The 22,285-nt window shown below is 54.1% G+C and overlaps 1 protein-coding gene across 1 annotated transcript in view; it reads right to left on the bottom strand.

Moving 5' to 3' along the window:
• FAM178B (family with sequence similarity 178 member B) overlaps nucleotides 1-22,285 on the bottom strand; it is a 70,546-nt gene that overhangs the window by 22,402 nt on the left and 25,859 nt on the right. Inside the window, 4 exon segments of the mRNA XM_039913470.1 lie at nucleotides 2,065-2,148; nucleotides 15,569-15,670; nucleotides 16,446-16,613; nucleotides 16,935-17,028. Of these exon segments, the coding sequence (XP_039769404.1) occupies nucleotides 2,065-2,148; nucleotides 15,569-15,670; nucleotides 16,446-16,613; nucleotides 16,935-17,028 (448 nt within the window).

Below are 22,285 nucleotides of genomic sequence, written 5' to 3'. Positions count from 1 at the left end.
GGAAGGGAGAAAGGAGGGACAGAGGGAGAGAAGGAGAGAGGGAAAGAGAGACTGGAGAGAGGGAGGGAAGAAAGGAGAAAGAGAGGGAGGGACAGAGGGAAAAAGGGAGGGAGGGAGGGACAGAGGGAAGGATAGAGGGAAGGACGGACAAGGAGTGAAGTGGCCAGGCCTAGAAGCAACGGGTTAAGCTGAGGGTTACACTCGCTGACCCGCCCTAAAAGCTCGCTGTCTTGGCAGTGTGACTGTTGGCTAGCACAGTTCCCTTTCAGCCTTCTCTCGTGCTCTCTCTACATTCCTATACCAGAAGCTTTCCAGGCGAGGCAGGGGCAGGGGGTTGCCTCAGTTGCCCCTGTCATTCCTGCACTCGGCCTCAATGGGTGAGCTCAGCTCAGCCAGTCTTTGCTCCAGCGCTTGGGCACAATGCCCACTCTTAGGGGCCTCGTTCTAGACAGTGGCTGAGCTGTGGGGATGAATGAATCACTTCCAAAATAACCTCCCCACACACACCTGCCCTCGGCTCTAGTGGACAGAGGGTTTGGCTGTACTGAGCTCTGATGTGGAGAGAGAGGCAAGAGCCAGAGAGTGGGGTAGCTTCCCAACTCTCTGCAGCAGCCAGACAGCACAGCAAGCCCCCAGCCCCACACAAAAAGCCCCCAGTCCCACACAACAAATAGCAAAAAACTTGCCTGAGAAGGCAAAAAAAAACCTGGTAGGGGGCCCTCCTTCCTTCTCTTTCTCTCTCCTCCCTCCTTCCTCCCTCCCTCCCTCCCTCCCTCTCACTGCCCTCCCAGAATTGGCTGCGTTGGGGGCTCCCTGGTTTTGATAAGAGGAGATAACAGAGGAGAAGGAGGAGGAGGAGGCAGAAAAGGAAGCAGAAGAGGAGGAGGCGGAAGAGGAGGAAAAGGACATGTCTGTCTGTGGGTGGTGGGGCAGGCAGACTAGGGCCGAAGCTGGTCTTTTCCTCACCAGCCCGGTCCCCTCCTGTCAGGAGGATGGAAAGTCTGTAGAGGACAGGGAGTTCCTCTCCATGGGTGGGTGCCTCTTCTCCCCACCACCAGCAGAGAGAGGAATGATTAAAAGCAAGCTTGCTCCACGGAGTCTGTGGGCACAGAGGGCTCCCAAGAATCCTTCCTTCTCTAGAATTGGATGCAGCCAGAAGGAGCAGTGGCCACCAGGTCCCAAGTGGCTACCAGCTCCCAGTGGCCACCAGCTCCCAATAGGCACCAGCTTCTAGTGAGCACCAGTTCCTGGTGGCCTCTCATGGCCACTTGCTCCCTGTGGGCTCCGGCTCCCAGTGGCTGTGCCACCTTTGCCAAGGAGTCGGCTGAGTGCCCGCAGCCAACCCTTCAGGCAGCAGGGCCGGTGGTTCCCGGCTGCAGGTCCGGGGAGAGCTGGGCCAATTCCTGGCTGGGAAGTGGCCTGTCAAGAAGGAATGCTGGGGGTAGCCACGCTTTGGGCCAGAAAAGACCAAGCCTCAGAATCTAATCCCACAGAGCTTCAGGGAGTAAACAAAACCCCTCAATTAGCAATCTCTTACTGCCAACTAATTAACAGCTGCAATCAGCCTGCTCAAGAGCTCAAACTGGTTTCCCCCCTTGAGGGCCCACGGCTCTAGTCTACAGCTGAAGAGGGGCAAGGAGTGGCCCAGGGCCACCCGGCAAGGCGAGGGAGGGGCAAGATGGACAGTGGGGTGAGGCAATGGGGGAACCCTGGAGTTCAGATCCTGACTGATGCGATATTTCAGGTCGAGCCCACTTTGCTGGGCACAAGTGGGGGTGCTGGATAGGGGGGTGATACTCAGATCGACCGCTTTGGGCACAGAGCAAATTGAGTTTTGGAATGCCAGTCCTGGTGCCTCAGAGGCCCAAATCCAACCATGCCCATGGGGAGTTTTGGCCTCTGGACTTACCCAGCTACTGGGCAGTCTGGGCAGGGAGGACCTGGGGAGGCCATGGGGGCTTGGGGAGGAAGGGAAGGAGGGGAAGAGATGGGGGAGGTGGGGACAGGGTAAGCTGACAGAGTTTGTGCCAGCCGCTGCACTAACCGCCACGACCCCCTGCTCACCTGGGCATTTTCCTTCCAGAGCGGTAGGACCTCCGTCTGCCCCAGCAGTCAGGCAATAATCACCAGGCTGAGTTGGCTGCGGAGCTGCCAGGGGGAGATAATAATAATAATAATGTTGGTATTTGTTAAACGTTTACTATGTGCAGAGCACTGTTCTAAGCGCTGGGCTAGATATAGGTAATCAGGTTGTCCCACGAGAGGCTCACAGTTAATCCTCATTTTACAGATGAGGTAACTGAGGCACAGAGAAGTTAAGTGACTTGCCCACAGTCACACAGCTGACAAGTGGCAGAGCCGGGAGTCAAACCTATGACTCCTGACTCCGAAGCCCAGGCTCTTTCCACTGAGCCACGCTGCTTCCCGAGATGGAAAGGGAGATGGAGATGGAAAGGGAGAGGCTGAGAATCCTGTCTTGAAGCACGTCAAGGGCCGGGACAGGGATGGCGGCAGCGGGTTCTTCGGGGCTGTGCCTGCGGTGTCTGTTCTGGGCTGCAGTCCCTCGTGCTCTGCCCGTCGCTGAGCACTCCCTGACTCAGTCAGTCAGTCCCTCAGTCATATTCATCAAGTGCTTCCTGGGTGCAGAGCATTGTACTGAGCGTCTGGGAAATTACGATACAGTAGAATTGGTAGATTCAACCCCTGCCCACAAGGAGCTTATAGTCTAGAAAGGGAGATGAACTGCTCTGAGTGCTTGGGAGACTGCAGCAATAGCAAGCAATGTATAACCTGCCCTCAGGGAGCTTACAATCTAATGAGCTGGTGGGAGCTGGGCAGGGAACAGACAGATAGAAATTACTTAACAGAGAGTGAAAGCTGGAGGAAACATAAGCATAAGCAGGAAGCAGTACAATCATACTGGGATGAGACAGCTGAACAAATAACTGAACATACAGATAACTATATAAATGCTATAAAAATAAATACAAATAGATATGAGAACTCAAGTGGTAAGGTTTGGGGCAACTGGAAAAGCTTCCCAGAGGATGGAGGATTACAGGTGACAGCTTTAAAAATTGGGAAATCTGTGGTCTGATGGACCTGTTGTGCAGAGAGGGAGTAACAGGCTGGGGGAACAGCCTGAGCTGGGCCCAGGTGAGGGAGGCTGGGTGAGCGAGGCAGGAGAGTTGAGAGCAAGGGACAGCTAGAATGCAAGCTCTGCACAAAGGATGAACTCAATAAAGGCATGTGATGATAAAAATGGCAGCCAGAGGGAGGGGAATCATGCAAGATGGATGAGAAGGCCTGGGGCCCATCCATCTCAGAAAGGCCTGAGATCTGTAGAGGGCAGGGACATATACACATACACATTCTCTCTCTCACACACAATCAATATCCTTCCTTCCACTCTTCCCTATGTTCAGTTCCTCTGGCCTGCAGGCCTCAGGGAGACTGAGAAAGAGCAGGGCAGAAAAAGGCAGCTTCCCTTTCTTCTCCTCCCACCTAGGAGCTGCTCCAAAGCACCCCGGGACAGCAGCAAGATTAAGGTTGCCTCTCTGGGTTTTGTGCTAAGTGCTGAAAGCTGAAGGGGGCCAAGCAGTAAGGACCAGTTCCCCCACCCTCACCCCCAGAGAACCCCAGAGGACTGGCTGTCAAGTTCCTGCTTGGGCCAAGACCCCAGAACTGGAGGAGATGGAAGGGCAGCTGGTCCAGACTAAGCCAGAATAAGAGAAAGGAGCAAGAGAAAACATCCCCTCTCCCCCAGTCCACCAAATGATTCTGCAACAGAGACTGCCACGGGCATCAGAGGCTTGGCGGCTTTTTCCTTGGAACAAGACAGACCGGCTGGCTCTTAGGTAATGCGACGAGCAGATGTGAAGTCCCTCGACCTGCCCCAGCGAGAGCCCAGGTCCCAGGATGGGGGTGGACCAGAGAAGGAGGGAAGGTTGGCCAGCCATAATGACAATAACACTTTACGCTGCCCTGGATCCGGTCCAGTCCAGGGCTTCATCTGGCCTCAGACATTAACTAGTTCTTGCTCACAGAGACCCCAGGAGCTCTCCCTCACTGCAAAGAAGGCAGAAGCTGGGGGTGCAGGTGGATCAGAGGCAGGAGGGGAGGTGCGGAAGGGGCCGCGGCCGACAGCACTTCCGTCCACCAAAGTGGCATCCAGCAAGGGCCCCGTCCTGGAGCCCAATCCTGTTGGGGCCAAACCTCCCTCCTGGAGGAGGGGAGAAGGACTGCAAAGACACAGTGAAGCACATGGGTCACACAAGCATGCATACACACACACACATGCACCCCCACATACATGCAACCACCCACCCCCCCCACACACACACATAATTTCCCTAAGGGCTGCAGAGGTCTTGTCATCTCAGAATTTTCTGTGGCCTCTGCTCATACATGGCAGCCCCCAGACCTGGGGTGCTAACACTAGACTCTGGCTGAGGCAGGGAGAGAGGAGGAGCTGGAAAAAACAAGGCTGAGCAAGGGTTGGAAAGAAACCTTCCAAACCAAAAGGTGGGCTCCTCGGAGGAGAATCCAAGATGGCTGCTCCCCAAATCCCCCAATCCATTGAACCCTGCAGATGGGGAAACCCTTCTGCACCTGCAGACTTCAAAGACCCAGGGTAACTATCCTCTACTTTGCTGGCGGTGAGGAGGAACCTCCAGGAGTGGTCCAAGGTGTCTGTGTACTTGGCCCTATGGACACAAGGAACCAGAAGGATTTCACTTCCTGGAAGAGCACAGGAGCTCTGGGTAGACATGACTTTGGAGGCCTGGGTACGCTGGGAGCAGCCTTGAGAACCTATCTACGTGGTGTCAGGGGTCCTGACTAATCCAGCCCATCAATCGGTGGTGATGATTGAGTGCCGATCGATCCATCGATCGTGTGTGGGGCCCTGTTCTAAGTGCCTGAAGGGGTGCAATCAGGAGGCATGACAACCAGTTCCAGTCAAACAGGGGAAGTGGGCCGTGGCATCATTTGCAGAGGGGACGAGGAAGGAAACATGGCCCCTTGGTGGGGCAGAGATGGTGTCTGACTGGAGTGTCCTGCGCTTGGCAAAAGTGAGGGCTTGGCAGGTGCCAAAGCCAAGGTAAGAGAGCTGTTGAGGAGCAGAGCTAGGTGACAGGGTAGACCAACTAGGTACTAAGGGGCTGCGGGAGCTGATTAATCAATCAATCAATGGTATTTATTGAGCACTTACTATATGCAGAACACTGTAATAAGTGCTTGGGAGAGTTCAGTAAAATAAAATGGCTATTGCCCTTGGGTCTGGCCACAGCTAAGCAGGGGCACCCTGAGAAGTTCCCCGGGATCTGGAGGTTCCTCCCCAGTGGTTCAGATGGTCCAGTCATAGCGGCCGGAGTGCCAGACAGCCCCTCCTGGCATCGTGGCCGGAACAGAGAGCATTTGGCAGAACCAGGCCACTGGGCCGAACCACGCTGAATGGCGTGACATAGACCGTCGCATTCTGCTCTCCCGATCCACAAGGAAGCCATTCCCACACAACGGGCAAGGCAGGATGTCTCTGAGACAGTTATCCAGGAGCAACTGTCTGCTGATGGTTGTTCTTTGGAAGCCCGGGCATTACAAGACAAACAGGTAGTAATGAATCATTTGGCAGAGTCAGCATGGGGGCATAGGCCTCTCAGTAGGCCTGAAGAAAACTTAGGCTTTGTTCCAGCCTGCTGTGGGGAGACCCTACCACAAACCTAAAGCTTCCATAGCCACCACAGAAGGCAACAGCAGGACAATTGACTTTTGACTGTAAACTCCCCGAGGGCAGGGATTGCTCTTTTTCACTTTTTCAGGTTTCCCTGAGAGCTCAGGACCATGCCCTGAGCCCTGCGAGCACTTGATAAGTCCTGATCTGGCAAATTTTCTGGTTTGCTGTGTACTGACACACGGATGGATGAGAAAATAGAAAATGCTACCAAAAAAGGTAGGCCCAACCCTTGGGGGCTACAAAGAAGAAGCAGGGGGCCATAGTGAATAGAACACAAGCCTGGAAGTCGGGAGGACCTGGGTTCTAATCCCAGCTCCACCGCTTGTCTGCTGTGTGACCTTGGGCAAGTCATTTCACTTCTTTGTGCCTCAGTAACCTTGCCTGTGAAATGGGGATTGACTTTGAGCCCCATGTGGGACAGGGACCATGTCCAACCTGATTAGTTTGTATCTACCCGGTGCTTAGTACAGTGGCTGGCACATAGTAAGTGCTTAACAAATACCATTAAAAATGAACAAACAAAAAAATACCACTATTATTTTTATAATTAGTAATAGTAGTAATAATTTTTCTTGTGCATCTTCTTGTTGCAATATACCATACTAACCTCTTGGGAAATACAAAACAAAGCAGGAAAAGTTCCATGTCCAAAGAGAGCTTATACTTTAATGGGATATTACTACCAGGATCGACCTATCAGTCAGTTAATCAAAAGTAGTGACTGAGAGCCTACTGTGTGCACAACGCTGAACTGAGCAATCCCTGCCATCAAGACTCCTTACAGTCTTCTGTGCAGAGCGCTGTACTCAGTGCTGGAGACAGTAAGATAGGTTTAGTAGACTTGATCCCTGCCCTTGAGGAGCTGACAGTCTATCGTGTACAGAGCACTGTACTGAGCCCTGGGGAGAGGACGATAGAGTTAGAAGGCACGATCACTGCCTTGGAGGAGTTTTTGGTCTAGCAGGGGTGACAGACCCTAGAATAACTGCACAAGGAGGAAAAGGAGGATTGGGAGATGGGGAGGTGGAAGAGCACATCTGCTGATGTGGACAGACGTGCTCCAGACAGACGGCTGCATGCCCCTGAGGGGAAAGGTGCGCCTAGTCTATGACTCGTCCCTAACCATGAGGAGCGGTTTGTTAAGGAGGGTGCCGAGCCCTCTTTCCTTTCGACTGTTCTTCGATACCTCGATCGGTCTCACTCCGAAACAGAAAAAACGGTGCTAGTCAGAAAGTCAGGCTAGCCAGAAAGCCAGCAGCGGTGGCCAACTGAAACACCCAGCCCAGGCAGCACCACTTGTGTGGAGGAAATCTTGGAGCTGGGGCTGACAGCTAATTCTCACTTCCCCCATTGCTGAGCCCACCTGGACACTCCCTTGAGGCGGGGCCTGCAGAGACCCTCTGAGAGAGTTGGATCAGAAACTCCTTAGGGACTCAAGGATCTGGGAGATTCCAGTACTGGAGAAGAAGGTGGATTCTGGCCTCTCACCCCGGGAGGGCTTGGGGGGGGGCCTTGACTCTCTGCTGCTTTCAATCAATCAATCAATCAATCGATTTGTCAAGGACTTACTGTGTGGAGAACACTGTCTAAGCACTTGCCACACTGGCAAATTGACACTCTGATCCTTCAAATAGGGCTGACTGCCCCATCTCTGGCATAAGGCAAATGACTGTCTCATCCTCTGGTGGGATTGATGAGGGGCTCTCGGGTCTTTGTCGACGGTCCAAAGTTCCAGTCCGGCCCCATGAGGTCCGGAACTCTGGGCTGGGTGTTTATTTCCCCAGACCAGGCCCTGGGCGGGCCTCTGAACATCTGTTTGGCTGTGCAGAAGCAGCCCAAATAGGCAGGGCAGGCTTGGAAAAAACCAGCATCAGGGGAAAACCGCCAAGATCAGCCGGGAAAATGTGAGCAGAGGGTGGACTGAGCCGAATCCACCAGGGCTCCTGGCCCCTAGGCTGAGACTCAGCCCAGATAGCCTGATCATCTGATTTGAGTGGAGTCCCCTTCTCTTTCTGAGGGGGATTTGAACTTCTCTTAAGCCTCCCAGGGGCTTGGGGAAGTGTAATTTTTCCCCTCAATTTCCCTGATGAAATTGGGACAGAAAAGGCACGGATTCCCTGAAAACGCTGCCAGGCTATGCCACCGCTTCCAGTTTATGCCACTGTTCAGGCTGGCTGGGTGGCAGTGTTCTTCTTTCTCCCTCCAAAGGCCAGAGCGGGCTGACAGTGTAGTAGGGGAGTCACCCTATGGGGGGGATACAGTCACTGCCGCCAGGTGTGTGTATGTCTGAAGACACCGAGATCTCTCTACTAAAGGGAAATAAACCGGCGCAGACCACTGAGTATCTCCCGGTTCAGAGATCTGTCTAAGGACACTGGGATCTCTCTGCCTAGAGGCCTCAGCATGAGCAGGTCATCAGCCATCAGAACCGCTGCCTACCATCTACCCGCCCTCCAGGATGCTGCTGTTCCCGATCTGCTGCTGCCGAGAAGCGGCCATTTAGTCATTTCTTCATCTTCCCCCTTTTTCCCTGCAGTAGGGTACAGCTGCCTGACCCCCAGGTGACAGAGGCCCAAATTTATACAACTTTACTATCAATGTCTGCTTGCCTTCACAGCAATCCAGCCCCTGCTATCTCCTACATTCACATCAATCCATCTTGTTTTGTCCTAAACACTAGCCTCTTCACTCCCAAGCACCCAAGGACAATTCAACCATCTTCTCCAGGTTCTCTTAAACACTGGCCTCTTCACCCTAAAAGACCCAAGGATAATTCAAGCATCTCCTCTGGGTATCAATGGATTAAGTAGTTATTGCTGTTCTTTACTTCAACCACACAACTTAAATGTCACCGAGCCTACCATGACTCTTCAATCCCCCACTCTAGTCAACCCATCCCAGACCTCTTCTCCCACCACACCTCCCTCGCCAACCTCTCCTCACGCCTTGTGCCATCCCCATCCTTCCTCCCTGCCCCATCCCTATAATCCTGGCCAAGTGCCACCCCTTGTGCCCCTTCCCCTGAGTCAGGCCCCCCATCAACTCACTCCCACCCAACCCTTCCCCACGCCTCGTGCCATCTCTTCCCCCTGAACCCCCGCACAGCCTCAACAAAGTGCATTCTTTGGAACCCCTGCTCCATCAGGAGGAAGCCTCCTTTCATCCTTGTCCTGTTCCAGAATAAGTCCCTGCTATTCCTCACCATCACTGAAACCTGGCACTCCCTAAATGAGCTGGTCTCCCCTGCTGTTCTCTCCAGAGGGTGCCTAATCTTCTCCTACTTCCCCAGACTCACTGTCCCCTGCCTCCCCCAACCCTTGTCCCCAGTGACCTGGCCACCTAGTTTATTAAGAAAATTGACACTCTCATGCATGCTCTCCCTATAATCTCCCCTGTCCCTCCTAAGCCCTTCTCTCCTCCCATCCCTTCTTCAACTCTCCCATCATTCTCAGCAGTATCTCTAGAGAGCTCCTGCCATCTCTCAAAATCCAGTCCCTCCACCAATGCATCTGATCCCATTCCTTTGCACCTTATCGAAACACTTGCCCCCTTCCTTCTTCCCAACCTAACAGCTATCTTCAACTGTTCGCTCTCCAATGGCTTCTTCCCCACTGCTTGCAAACATGCCCATGTCTCCCCATCCTAAAAAAAAACCTTCTCTTGACCCCACAGCTCCCTCCAGTTATTGCCCCATCTCCCTCCTACCATTCCTCTCCAAAGTCTTTGGGTGAGTTGTCTACACCCACTGTCTCAAATTCCTCTCCTCCAATTCTCTCGTTGACACTCTCCAATCTGACTTCCATCCCCTTCACTCTCCAGAAAACGCCCTCTCAAAGGTCACCAATGATCTCCTTCTTGCCAAATCCAACGGCCTCTACTCCATTCTAATGCTTCTTGAACTCTCAGTTGTCTTCAACACCCCCCCTTTCTCCTGGAAATATTATCAAACCTCAACTTCACTGACACTGTCCTCTCCTGATTCTCATATCTTTGCTCGTTTTCAGTCTCTTTCTCGGGCTCTGCCTCTGCCTCCCACCCCTTAACTGTGGGGGTCCCTCAACGTTCAATTCTGGGTGCCCTTCTTTTCTCCATCTACACCCACTCCCTTGAAGAACTCATTTCGCTCCCATGGCTTCAACTACCACCTCTATGAGGATGAGACCCAAATCTACATCTCCTGTCCTGATCTCTCTCCCTCTCTGCAGTCTCACATTTCCTCCTGCCTTCATGACATTTCTACTTGGATGTCCTCCCATCACCTCAAGCTTAACATGCCAAAAACAGAACTCCTTAACTTCCCACCCAAACCCTGTCCTTCCTCTGACTTTCCCATCACTGTAGATGGCACCACCATCCTTCCCGTCTCACAAGCCTGTAAACTTGGGCTTATCCTGGACTCCTATCTCTCATTCAATCCCATATTCAATCCATCACTAAATCCTGTCAGTTCCAACTTTATGACATTGCTCAAGTCCACCTTTTCCTCTGCATCCAAACTGCTACCACATTAATACAATCACTTATCCTATTCCGTCTTGATTCCTGTACCAACCTCCTCACTGATCTCCCAGCCTACTGTCTCTTCCCACTCCAGTCCATACTTCACTCTGCTGCCCAGATCATTTTTCTACAGAAATGTTCAGAATATGTTTCCCCACTTCTCAAGAAACTCCAGCAGTTTCCCATCCAACTCTGCATCAAAGAAAAACTCCTTATCATTGGCTTCAAAACATTCAATCACCTGACCCTCTCCTACCTCACCTTGCTACTCTTCTACTACAAACCCAGCCCGCACACTTCACTCCTCTAATGCTAACCTTCTCACTGTTCCTTGATCCCAACTATCTCACCGCTGACCCCTCACCCACGTGCTGCCACTGTCCTGGAACGCCCTCCCTCCTCATATTTGACAGATAATTACTCTTCCCCCCTTTCAAAGCCTTATTGAAGGGACATTTCCTCCAAGAGGCCTTCTCTGACTAATCCTCTTTTCCTTTTCTCCACTCCCTTCTGCCTTGCCCTAACTTACTCTCATTTCTCATCCCTCCTCTGACCCCCACAGCACTTGTGCACACATCTGTCATTTATTTATTTATATTAATGTCTGTCTCCCATATAGACTGTAAGCTCGTTGTGGGCAGGGAATCTGTCTGCTTATTGTTGTACTGTACGTTCCTAAGTGCTTAGTACAGTGCTCTGCTCACAGTAAGTGCTCATTAAATACGATTAAATGAACGAATGAATGTTTGGGTTGGGGTGGGAAGGAGGAGAGATGAGGGCACAAGTTCCAACTACTGGGGGCCCTGGCAGCAGGAATATCCCGGCTCTGCCACTTGTCAGCTGTGTGACTGTGGGCAAGTCACTTCACTTCTCTGTGCCTCAGTTACCTCATCTGTAAAATGGGGATTAACTGTGAGCCTCACATGGGACAACCTTATTACCCTGTATCTACCCCAGCGCTTAGAACAGTGCTCTGCACATAGTAAGCGCTTAACAAATACCAACATTATTATTATTACTATTATTGGTTGGGAGGGGCTGAGCCCCCAGTACAATGAGGCAGGCAACCTGCAACACACAATGTCGGCCCTGGGCCGGCCTTTGGGGCCAGGCCTCTGTCCCACCCGGATCCTCTGTCAGTCGGATCTCCTGTCTGTCGGACGTCTTGCGGGCCCAGCTGTTCCCCAGAACCCGGGAGCGGCAGCTGGGTAGCCTCCGCCCCCTCCCACCCTTCACCCACCACAGTGGGAGGCGAGTGCAGACCCGCTCTGTGGCTTTCCATCATGCACTCTGGGCCACCGCCATCTGGGATCCATTGGTCCACCGCCCCAGGCCCTGCCACCCGGCTAATCCGACCAAGGGGAGGCCAGAGAGAAGGGAAGAGTGATCGAGGCAAAGGGAAGGAGGGCCCGCAGAGGGCTCAGAGGCCTCAGCAGTGCTGGGGGCAGGGGGAGGGGAGAAGGGGGAGGAGGTGGTTCCAAGTGTGAGAGGGCTGGGCCTACAACAACTGAAAAGAAGAGAGCAGATGAAAAGGAACCCACATCCAAGAGTTCGGAGCCCTGCTGCACTGTCCCGCCTGCCTCCTTTCATCTCGGGGACTCGGAGACTCCCGGAGAGGCGGTTGCGGACGGCGTCTCCCCCGTTCATGGGGTCCTCTTGGGACATGGGAGTGAGGCAGGCAGGATACTATTTGACAGATGGGCCGGGGCAGAACTCAGCCCCCAGATCCCAGCAGTGATCTGGGCCAGCCCCTCTGGGTTCCTGGGGCTTCACAGCAGCAGCCGTGGACTTTCCCAGGTTGAGGAGAAGGTGCCACTCTGCACCCTGTTTACCTGCGGGGGCGAAGGCCGGGCCAGGCTGCCACCTCCCAGGAGCTCACAATGGGTGGCAGGAGGAGTGCTGCAGGGGAGGGGGTTTCCCTGTGACTGGAATATGAGGCAGCAGGCCACAGCCACTGCCAAAGTTGCTGCAGCTCCTGGGCCCAGACATACCACTTCCAGCCCAGACTCCTCTACCTCCTCTTCCTCCTCCTCTCCAGGAAGCCAGGTGCAGCCCATGTCTTTTTGCACACCAACTCCTCCGGGAAGCCAAGCCCCAGGGACCAAGGATCCTGGTTACTGTGGGGCAACCGAGGCCCCGCGGAGGGAAGGGATTTGTCCTGGGTCCCTGGGGTGGAGTCAGGAAGGGGAACTGAGCATCCTGCCTCTCCAGCCCCTGCAGTTCCAACACAGCCGCACCCTCAACTGGCCGCTGAGCAGTCTATTCAGCTCCCGTTCTCTTTCTGCCTGCCTGATTGGTTCCTGGCCAGAGCAGGAAGCTGCCAAAAGCCCCAGCTGGGGAGACCACCTCCATTGTCCTCTATACCTTTAGTTGCACCTCTGGAAAGCCCTGCCAAGGGGGAGGTTCGTTGTGCAGGCTGGCACCACAGCCGAGGAGGCTGGCATCGGCCATACCGACTGCTACTGATAACAACTGGGGGAATGTGTAAGGTAATAATAATAATAATGTTGGTATTTGTTAAGCGCTTACTATGTGCCGAGCACTGTTCTAAGCGCTGGGGTAGACATAGGGGAATCAGGTTGTCCCACGTGTGGCTCACAGTCTTAATCCCCATTTTACAGATGAGGGAACTGAGGCACAGAGAAGTTAAGTGACTTGCCCACAGTCACACAGCCGACAAGTGGCAGAGCTGGGATTCGAACTCATGAGCCCTGACTCCAAAGCCCGTGCTCTTTCCACTGAGCCACGCTGCTTCTCCGTGCTTACCAAGCACCGAGCACTGTACTCAGCACTGGAGATGCACAAGATCATCAGGTTGGAATCAGGGCTCTCAGTCTAAGTAGGAGGGAGAACAGGTCCTTAATCCCCATTTTACAGAGGAGGAACCTGAGGCACCGAGAAGGGAAGCAATTTGTCCCAGATCACTCAGCAAACAAGTGGCAGAGCCAGGACTAGAAGTCGGGTCCTCTGCCTCCAAGGCCCGAGTTCTCCCCACTGGCTCATGCTGTCTGCTCCCTTCCCCATTTCAGCCGGGAGGGTCCCTCTGACCTGACAGGGTGACTGGGTTTTTGAGCTGTTGTACAATAGGAATGAGATGGGATGTGTGTGGGTAGAAGGGGGAGAGGTGACCCTGCGTGGATTCCCCCAACCAAACTGGCCTCCCCTATTTTTTTGAAATCCCACCTCTTCCCTGAAGCCTTCCCAGACTGAATCCTCACCAACTCCACTAACACCACTGGCATCGCCACCCCCAACTCAATGGCTCCCTCCACCCCAAGATCAGGGCTCGAAGGTCCATGTGCACTTGAATATACAAACCTAAGTACACCACCTCCCCCAAACCCTATATTTTGGGTTCTTTCTCCTTTTCACTTGATCTTTGCCTCCCTTTCCCCTCTATATGGCAATGCTCTTCTCTCCTCTCCCTTGTAGAGAAGGTGCCTTCTGGAAGGAGGCTGCAGCTGGGCTCAGGGAGGCCTTGTACTCTTCCCTCTTGATCCCATTGTCCTGGACCTCCGACGGGAGATGGAGGGTGGGATGCCAGACTTTGGGGCGGGATGAGGCTGGAGGCTCAGCTCTCCCTTCCCTCCCCAGCCTTCGGTGAGGGGAAGCCACGTGGCAAGCAGGCAGCCTGTTCCTTGGGGCAACAGGGCCCTGGCCCAACAGCTGGCCATGGAGAGGCGAGCACTGCGGGAACCGCTCCCAGCGACTCCCCACCTGGCCTCTCTGAGTGACTGCCGATTTGTAAGTGGTCGGGATTTGGACTTTTGCAATGCTTGAGTGTCTCTTCCCAGGTTTAGAGCAGGCGCTCCCTGAGGGTAGGGACTGCCAGGGTCTCTGCTCACTTTCCCTTGTGCTTTCCCTAGCCCTTACTGCAGCTCTCGCCCCTTGTACAGAGCTTGATGAAGGAATGAGATGAGGCTGATGCTGGCGCTGACGAGAGGACAGGAAGAGTGGGAGGGAAATCCTGCCTCCTCAGCAAGCTGCTCCCGGGAAGACCCTTCCCTCCATTCTCCCATCTAATCCAGCAGTACAGCTAGTCCAAAAGTTCAGAACTTGTGGGAATTTCAGAGAAATCCAAGGAAAACCATTCACAATGGCTTGCCCAGACTGACTGAGGGGCAGAGCGAGCCTGCACCCGCGAGAAGCTGACAGGGTGCCCTGCTCCACCTCAAGTCCGGGAGAGGAACCGGCTCTAGTGCCGGCCTGACTGGGATAGTGTGGATGTGCCAGGTGGTCACTGTGCCCACAGAACCTCCTCGCGAAGCAGCCGTTGTCTGGAGCTGCCTGGCGGCCCAGGAGAGCCCTATTGGCATGTTGGCACTCTGGCAATGACTTACAGCTGGAGAACCTGGGGTGGGTGAGGGGTTTTGGAACTTGGTGTTTGTGGAGGTTGCTCCAGGGAGCAACGGGCCCTCCCCACTGCCCCAGGGCTTCCCAAGCCCAGCTCCAACTTAGCGGGGCCAAGCAGCCCCATCCACACCCAGTCCCAGAGTCCACCCTCGCTCCTTCCTCCTCCCCAGTCCTCGACCCCATCCCCGTCCTCCATCCCCATCCTTCTGGCACCCTGCCCAGCTGGACCCCAGGCCCGGGCACTCCAAGAAGGGCTCAGCAGACATCGGGCCTGAGAGAGCACTGACTGGGGACCGGGAGGAGGGAATTCGGGCCTCCACAGCCCTGGGGGACTCTGAGGGTTGCCCCCAGTTGCCCTTTGCCCCAGGGTGGCTTCTGTGGGCATCTCAGGGGACATGGCAGGGGGAGGAAGGCTCTGCAAGCTGGCCAAAGTGGGTGAATGGACAAGCTTGGAAAATGTAAGAAGAGATAAAACTAATAGCCCCTGGAGGCCAATAAGGGTGACAGCCAGGCACCAAGTATGCGAGCGGCTAAAGGACGCTGGAGGGTGGGGCGGGCGGGAGGGAGGTCAGGAAATATTTCCAGGAGGAGGCGGCTGGCTCTCTTTGGCCAAATTCCTCTTCATCCCGGCCTCCTCTCTCAGGGCGGGACAATCGTCCGGGCAGCTGTGGCACTAATAAAAATCTGGTTTCATGGTCTTGCTTTTCTTCTCAATCAGCAGTTGCTGGCTGGAAATGTTTCCTACGCCGGAGCCCCAGGTAACCAAGCCTGGGAGAAGACCCTCCTGGGTGAGGGGCCTTTTAAAGAGGGAGAGACCCAGGCGTGGGCCTGGATGCACACTGGGGGCATGGCACATAGGCCCCCAGGTCCCCTGCTCCCCTTGACCATCCAGAAATGCCAAGGAGAACCAGCCAGGCTGGGCTGTGCACCCTCCCAGGCCCTTAGGCAGCAGTGGCAGCTGGGGGGAGGGGGAAGTGGAACGTACCTGCCCCAGCCAGTGAGGTCTGGGAAGAGCCGCACCACGGCCAGCAAGTTGTGATGGTGATCAGACACCCGGCTCAGCCGGCAGCAGAGCTCCGGGAACTGCCAGGGACAGAAACGCTGATCACCCCACTGGCAGGTCACCCGGCTCTCTGCGCTCAGCTCACCTGGGGCCTGGGGTCACCCCCGACATCAGGCTGAGGGTCCCGAGACCACCAGGGAGCCAGGACCGAGCCAGCCCGGGAGCCCTTGCGTGGGGACGCCAGGCCCAAGGAGCCATCAGGGTGGCTGAGACCATGGAGCTCGCAGCCTGCCCCACACAGGCAGCCATGTTGCCAAGTGGGGGGAGGAGGAGGAGAAGGAGGATGAGGAGGAAGAAGAAGAAGAAGGGTATTTGTTAAGCACTTACTATGTGCCAAGCATTATATTAAGCACTGGGGTGGACACAAGCAAATCGAGTTGGACACAGTCCCTGTCCCACGTGGGGCTCCCAGTCTCAATCCTTATTTTATAGCTGAGGTAACTGAGGCCCAGATAAGTGAAGTGACATGCCCAAGGTCACACAGCAGACAAATGGTGGAGCTGGGATTAGAACCCATGACCTTCTGACTTCCAGGCAAGAGAGGTCAAGGAGGGGAACGCTGAGGACCCCGAAAGGGAAATTTCTTTCAGAATTTTGGGGAGCTCGGCAGCGAGGCACTGGATAGCATGGCTGCCTGAGCTCGGGCTGACCTGGGGAAGGTGCCCTGTCAACAGGGGTCCACAGAAAGAAGCAAGGTGCCGGCAGAGAACTGGGAGGTGGGGGAGACGGACACAGAGGAGGAGCCCGAGCTAAGGGCCGAGACGGTTGAGGGGGTCGGGGGCCAGCGGCAGGCACCTGTTCTGGCCAGTCGAGGATGTTATCGAAGAGGACGAGCAGGAGCTGCTGGAGGTCCATCATGGGCTGCACCCAGAGGCCTGTGTCCAGGCCGGCTCGGCACAACAAGGTTGTCAGGCTGAGCAGCTTCTTGTCCACATAGGCTGCCGGCTGGGCCATGGCGCAGTTTCAGGAACTGGGCTGGGGCTGGGGGGGACGGTCCGAGTTCAGAGATGTTGGTCGTGGGGAGACGTTAGGAGTCTTTAGGGTTCTGGGGGCTGGGGGCTGGGGACTGATCTCCTCCTGCCCCCCCAATGTTCCAGAGCTCAGGAATAATCACAGGTCAACAGAGAAGGGGGTTGGGTTAAGTGGAGACGAAAAAGGAGGTGGAGGTAGGGGTCCCTGGATGTTGGGGAGGGAAGGGAGCCCCGCATGCCAGGGCCCCCCAGGGAAGGAAAGGGATGGGCTGCTGCTGGACAGCTGGGACCTTGTGAGCCTGTTCACACCCACCTTGAAGATATAGCTTAGGCTGATTCCCAAGTTGGTGTCCCTGGAGTTTCCTAGCTCCTGGCTGACAACTGGGCCACCTTCATCCCCCAAAAGGCTAAAGGAGGGCAAGAGGAGTGAGGGTGAATGACAAGAAGGAAATGGAGGCAGTGTGGGGGGCACTGGAGGGGGGGTGGGAAGAGTCCCGCCCAGAGCCTTAGGGTAAAATTAGGAAAGGCTTCTGCCCAATACCTGCCCAACCACTCCCGGTTCCACCCTTTCCTCTTCACCCAAACCACCACCACTCTGACCCCAGCTCCAGTCAGATCGCAGTCAGACGATTGGGTCACCTTCCTCGCTGATCTCCCTACCTCTGCCCTTTCCCGGCTCCTGAAGGGCACAGTGGAAAGAGTAGGGCTTTGGGAGTTAAGAGGACCTGGGTTCTATTCCCAGCTCTGCCAATTGCTTGCTGTGTGACCTTGGTCGAGTCACTTAACTTCTCTGTGCCTAGGTTTCCTCAACTGCAAAATGGGGATTCAGAACCCTCTTAATTAGATGTGAGCCCTGTGCAGGACAGGGACTATGTATACCCTGATTAATTGTATCTATCTCAGAGCTTAGAAGAGTGCTTGACAAAGAGTAAGTACTTAACGAATACCATAAAATACCCACTATATTACTGCATGAGTCACCTTCCCCAAGCATCACTCGGCCCACAACACTCTGCTCCGCAAAACCCTCCACTGCTTCTCCAAGCCCTCGGTATCGAGCTAAAACTTCTCCCGGGGGCCTTGAGGCCTGCCATCAATTCGTCCCACCTTACATATCCCTGCTCTCTTTGTCCGCTGTACTCCCAACCAGCTTCAAATGCTGCACCCAAGCCAATCTTCTAACTCTATTTGGCTCTCTCGTCTCTCCCACTTGAACCTCGCCCTTGCCTCTCCCACACGCAACCCCTCCTTCACAGTCCCCTCGACTACAGATTCTCCTCCCTTCCGGCCATATATCAGACTCCCAGCCCTCTCCATAGTCCAAGCCCTCCTGAAAACCTGCCTGCTCCCATTAAGAGCCAGACTGTCACAGAAACCCCCTAACCTCTCTGACTCATAAGTATCCCAATCTCAGCCCTTATGGATAAGCATTTATTCAACTGTAGCAATAGTTAAAATGATGACATTTTCCAAGCACCGTATTGAGCACTGGGGTAGATACAAGATCATCAGGTCAACAGTCCCATGTCCCACAGCCTAAGTAGGAGGGAGAATGGATATCAAATTCCCATTTTACAGATGAGGAAAATGAGGCCCAGAGAAGTGAAATGACTTGCTCAAGCTCTCACGGCAGGCGAGTGTTGAAGCCAAGATGATACACAGGTCTCCTGAACTGCTAGGCCCAGGGCTCTTTCCACTAGGCTGCTGTGTTAGCCCTCTAAGCCAGCACTTAGGCGGCACCTGACACATAGAAGAGCTTAACAAACACTTTTATAGTATTAATGTTTGCCCAATATGTGTCCATCAATCAATCGACCAATGGTATTTACTGAGCGTATACTGGGTGCTCGGCACTTTTCTAAGCCCTGAGGAGAGGCTGACAGAAGAAAGATGCGTGGCCCCTTGCCTCGGGAAATTTACACTCTAATGGGGGAGATGGGCAGACCCAAATGAATTCCGGCTAGTGACCGCACAAGGAAAATAGGGATAAAGCAGGAAGTGACTCAAACCCATTGAGATGAAACAGCTGAACAAGGCACCGGTTGTGCCGATCGCTAATCTAAAAAATCTGGTGTGTCTTTATATGAAATATATGGATCCTGGTCTGGGGAATGTGGTGGGGAGGACCTTCGCCTCCTCTGGCTGCGAGGGGCTTGGTCGAGGGTGGGGCCGCAGGCAGGTGGTGGTAGGTGGGGACGGTGAGGAGAGGTAGGCTCAGCTGTGCTGGAGGAGGATCTAGCCAGCTCTGACCATCAGATCTCATACCCAGTGTGCAAGACTTTGTGTCCTGGGGACAGCACTAGCCTGAAGGGAGGGAGGGACAGGGAAGGGGGCATGTAGGGGGTGGGGAAGAGTAGGCCGGCCCCTGGCCCCCCCCCCCAGGAAATGGTACTTGGGCCAGGGCATTGGCTGGGCAGGACGGAGGCAGAGCAGTAGGGAGATAGAGTAGGACCTGGAGACCGGAGCCGCTCTGGGGGTGGCAGCGGGTGCCAGGGAGGATCGGGAACATTCTGTAAACATCTCCTCTGGAATCTCCAGTAACTGGCAGAGCCCTGCAGTGGACCGTCTGGCTCAGGTCCTGCTGGGCACACCTGACTCGTAATCAATTGATCGCTGGTAGTGACCGAGTGCCTGCTGTGGGCAGGGCACTGTGCTGAGTGCTTGGGGGAGGACTGTACGCTTACTAGGAACCCCATGAGGGACAGCGACTGTCCGACCTGATCATCTTGTTACCTTCCCCAGCGCTTATCCCAGTGCCTGGTACAGAGTAAGTGCTTCACATACACCCTAATTATTACCGTGGCTGTGGGAGGCACCCACAAGGCAAAGATGGGTGGATATCTGAGTGTCTGGGCCTGAAGCAATGCCACGGGAATGGAAGGGTGAGGAGGGCATGTGTCATGCAGCAGGGAGGGAGGAGGAACATGGGAGCATGGCGGTGGGGGTTGGGGGGACCTTGCCTAGATTTCTGCAGCAATCTTGGCAAGTGTATGAGTGTGGGTGGGTCTCTGGTTGAGTGAGGCTAAGCCACAGCCACAGGGAAGGAGGTGCCAGCCCCAGCCCCATTGGCTGGGAGGGAAGAGGCAAGGGGCCGACCAACTGGCACGGGCTACTACGGCCCAGGCCAACAATGGCTCCCTCTCTTCTCCGCTCTTCTGAGGAATCACTTGACCGAAACCTGGGGGACAGTGATGACGACTGCTGTTCGGAGATCCGGGGGCATCTGATCGCAGGGGAGGGGGCAGCGGTGGGAGGCTTCTCCGGGCTCCCTGTGAGAGGTTCGTGGCTGAACTGTTCCCCAGCCCTGCCGTCCTGCCCTTTCTGCTCTCCCCTTCTTCTCCTCACCCGACCTCAGCTCCTCGCGGGGCTGCTGCTCACCACCCCCACAGCCGTGGCCTTCGGGAAGCAGCATAACATAGTGGATAGAGCTCAAGCCTGGGAGTCAGAAGGTCCAACTCTACCACTTATCTGCTGCATAGCCTTAGGCAAGTCACTTCACTTTTCTGGACCTCAGTTAGCTCATCTATAAAATGGGGATTAAGACTGGGAGCCCTGCAGGACAGGGAGTGTGTCCAACCTGATTTCCTTGTAACCATCCCAGTACTTAGTACAGTGGCTGACACATAGTAGGCGCTTAACAAATACTGCAATTATTAGTATTATTATTATTAGTTGTTAACAGAGTCCCTAACTCCCAGTCAATCGGTCAATTTCATTCTGGGCCCTGATTCCCTCTGTCTCCCAGGCCAAATTATAATAATAGTCTTAATCCTCATTTTACAGAGGTGGGAATAGAGGCACAAAGAAGTGAAGTGACTTGTCCAGGGTCACACAGCTGACAAGATTGGAGCCAGGATTAGAACAGGTCCTTCTGACTCCCAGGCCCATGCTCTATAATAATAATAATAATAATAATGTTGGTATTTGTTAAGCGCTTACTATGTGCCGAGCACTGTTCTAAGCGCTGGGGTAGACATAGGGGAATCAGGTTGTCCCACGTGGGGCTCACAGTCTTAATCCCCATTTTACAGATGAGGGAACTGAGGCACAGAGAAGTGAAGTGACTTGCCCACAGTCACACAGTCGACAAGTGGCAGAGCTGGGATTCGAACTCATGAGCCCTGACTCCAAAGCCCGTGCTCTTTCCACTGAGCCATGCTGCTTCTCCATCTTCTCCATGGTTCTCTATCTACTAGGCCACGCTGCTTTGCTTCAGGCTGCCGAACAGTCTTAATAATAATAATAGTAACAGTCGTGATATTTGTTAAGGACTAATTACTACGTGCTGAACAATGTACTTAGCACTGGGGTAGGCACAAGATAATCAGTTCCGACACAGTTCTTGTCCTACCTGGAGTTCACAGTCTAAGGAGGAGGGAGAACAGGTATTGAAACCCCATTTTACAGATGAGGGAACTGAGGCACAGAGGAGTTAAGTGACTTGCCTAAGACCACACAGCAGGCAAGTGGTGGGGCTGAAATTTGAGCCCAGGTCTCTTGACTCCCAGGCCCAGGCTCTTTTCACTAGGCCATGCTGCTTCTCTAAAAGGGTAGTGACCCTGGTCCCAGTCTCAGTTTCCCTACTGAGGAAACTCTTGGAGGAGATGAATGAAACTGGGCGAACTCCAAGGCCCCCGACTGCAGCAGCCTCTTGGCCACCTGATTTTCACTATGTAGTTCTCAGAGAGACTGTGGTGGGCCTCAGTGCCCACACCCAACAAAGGACCCCTGGGTTCTGGTGGAACAGAAGTTATGTGGACTCTGGATCCCAGCCAAGCCATTCCAGCAGTATCCTCATGGAGGGAGGGGCTGCCCAGCAAGACGGATCAGGCTTTGTGCGATAAGGGGCCGGGGCAGAGGTGAGGGAAAGAAATTGGGGGTGACCTCCTGGCGAGGAAGAGAGAGAGAGATGTCGGGATCTCTTTTGGTCTAACTCCCCTGCCCCCCTGACAGATTGAGCCAGGAGAGTCCTTGAGCTTGACCAACGACCACTCAGATGCAACCACTGCTCCTGTAACTTTTCCATTTAGCCTGACCAGCTATAGCGCTCTACTTATCAATCAATTAATCCATCAATGTATTAATAAATCCACGGTACTTTTTGAGTGCTTTTCTATGTGCAATTGATTGCTTGATTGATTAACACCATACTAACCGCTTAGGAGAGTACAATACAACAGAGTTCGCAGATGCGATCCCTGCCCACGGGAGTTTACGGTCTACAGGAGGAGGCAGGGAATGTCACTGTTTATTGTTGTATTATACTTTCCCAAGCGCTTAGTACAGTGCTTGGCACACAGTAAGTGCTTAATAAATATGATTGATTGATTGAATGAATGAATGAATGGGAGACGGACCTTAAAATAAATGACAGACGGGAAATGGCCAAGTGAATGTACGGATATGGATGTAAGTGCTGTGGGGCTGGGGTGAAGATTAAAGTGCTTAAGGGCTGCACAGCCAAGTGCATGATCGATGTAGAGGGGAGGGTGGGGAAGGAAAATAAAGGGCTTAATTAGGGAAGACCTCTTGGAGAAGGCGTGGAAGCATCTGGTGCCCTGAGAGCGAAAGGGATGGCTCCCATGGCTCCCAAGGTCTCGTGGTGGTGGAAGCAGAGTTGGAGCCTTTAGGTGGGTTCAAACCACTGCTTGGCATTGCCACCCC

Source organism: Ornithorhynchus anatinus, chromosome 11 (genome assembly GCF_004115215.2).
Source record: "Ornithorhynchus anatinus isolate Pmale09 chromosome 11, mOrnAna1.pri.v4, whole genome shotgun sequence".
NCBI lineage: Eukaryota > Metazoa > Chordata > Mammalia > Monotremata > Ornithorhynchidae > Ornithorhynchus > Ornithorhynchus anatinus.
This window is presented reverse-complemented; position numbering and strand designations above follow the sequence as displayed.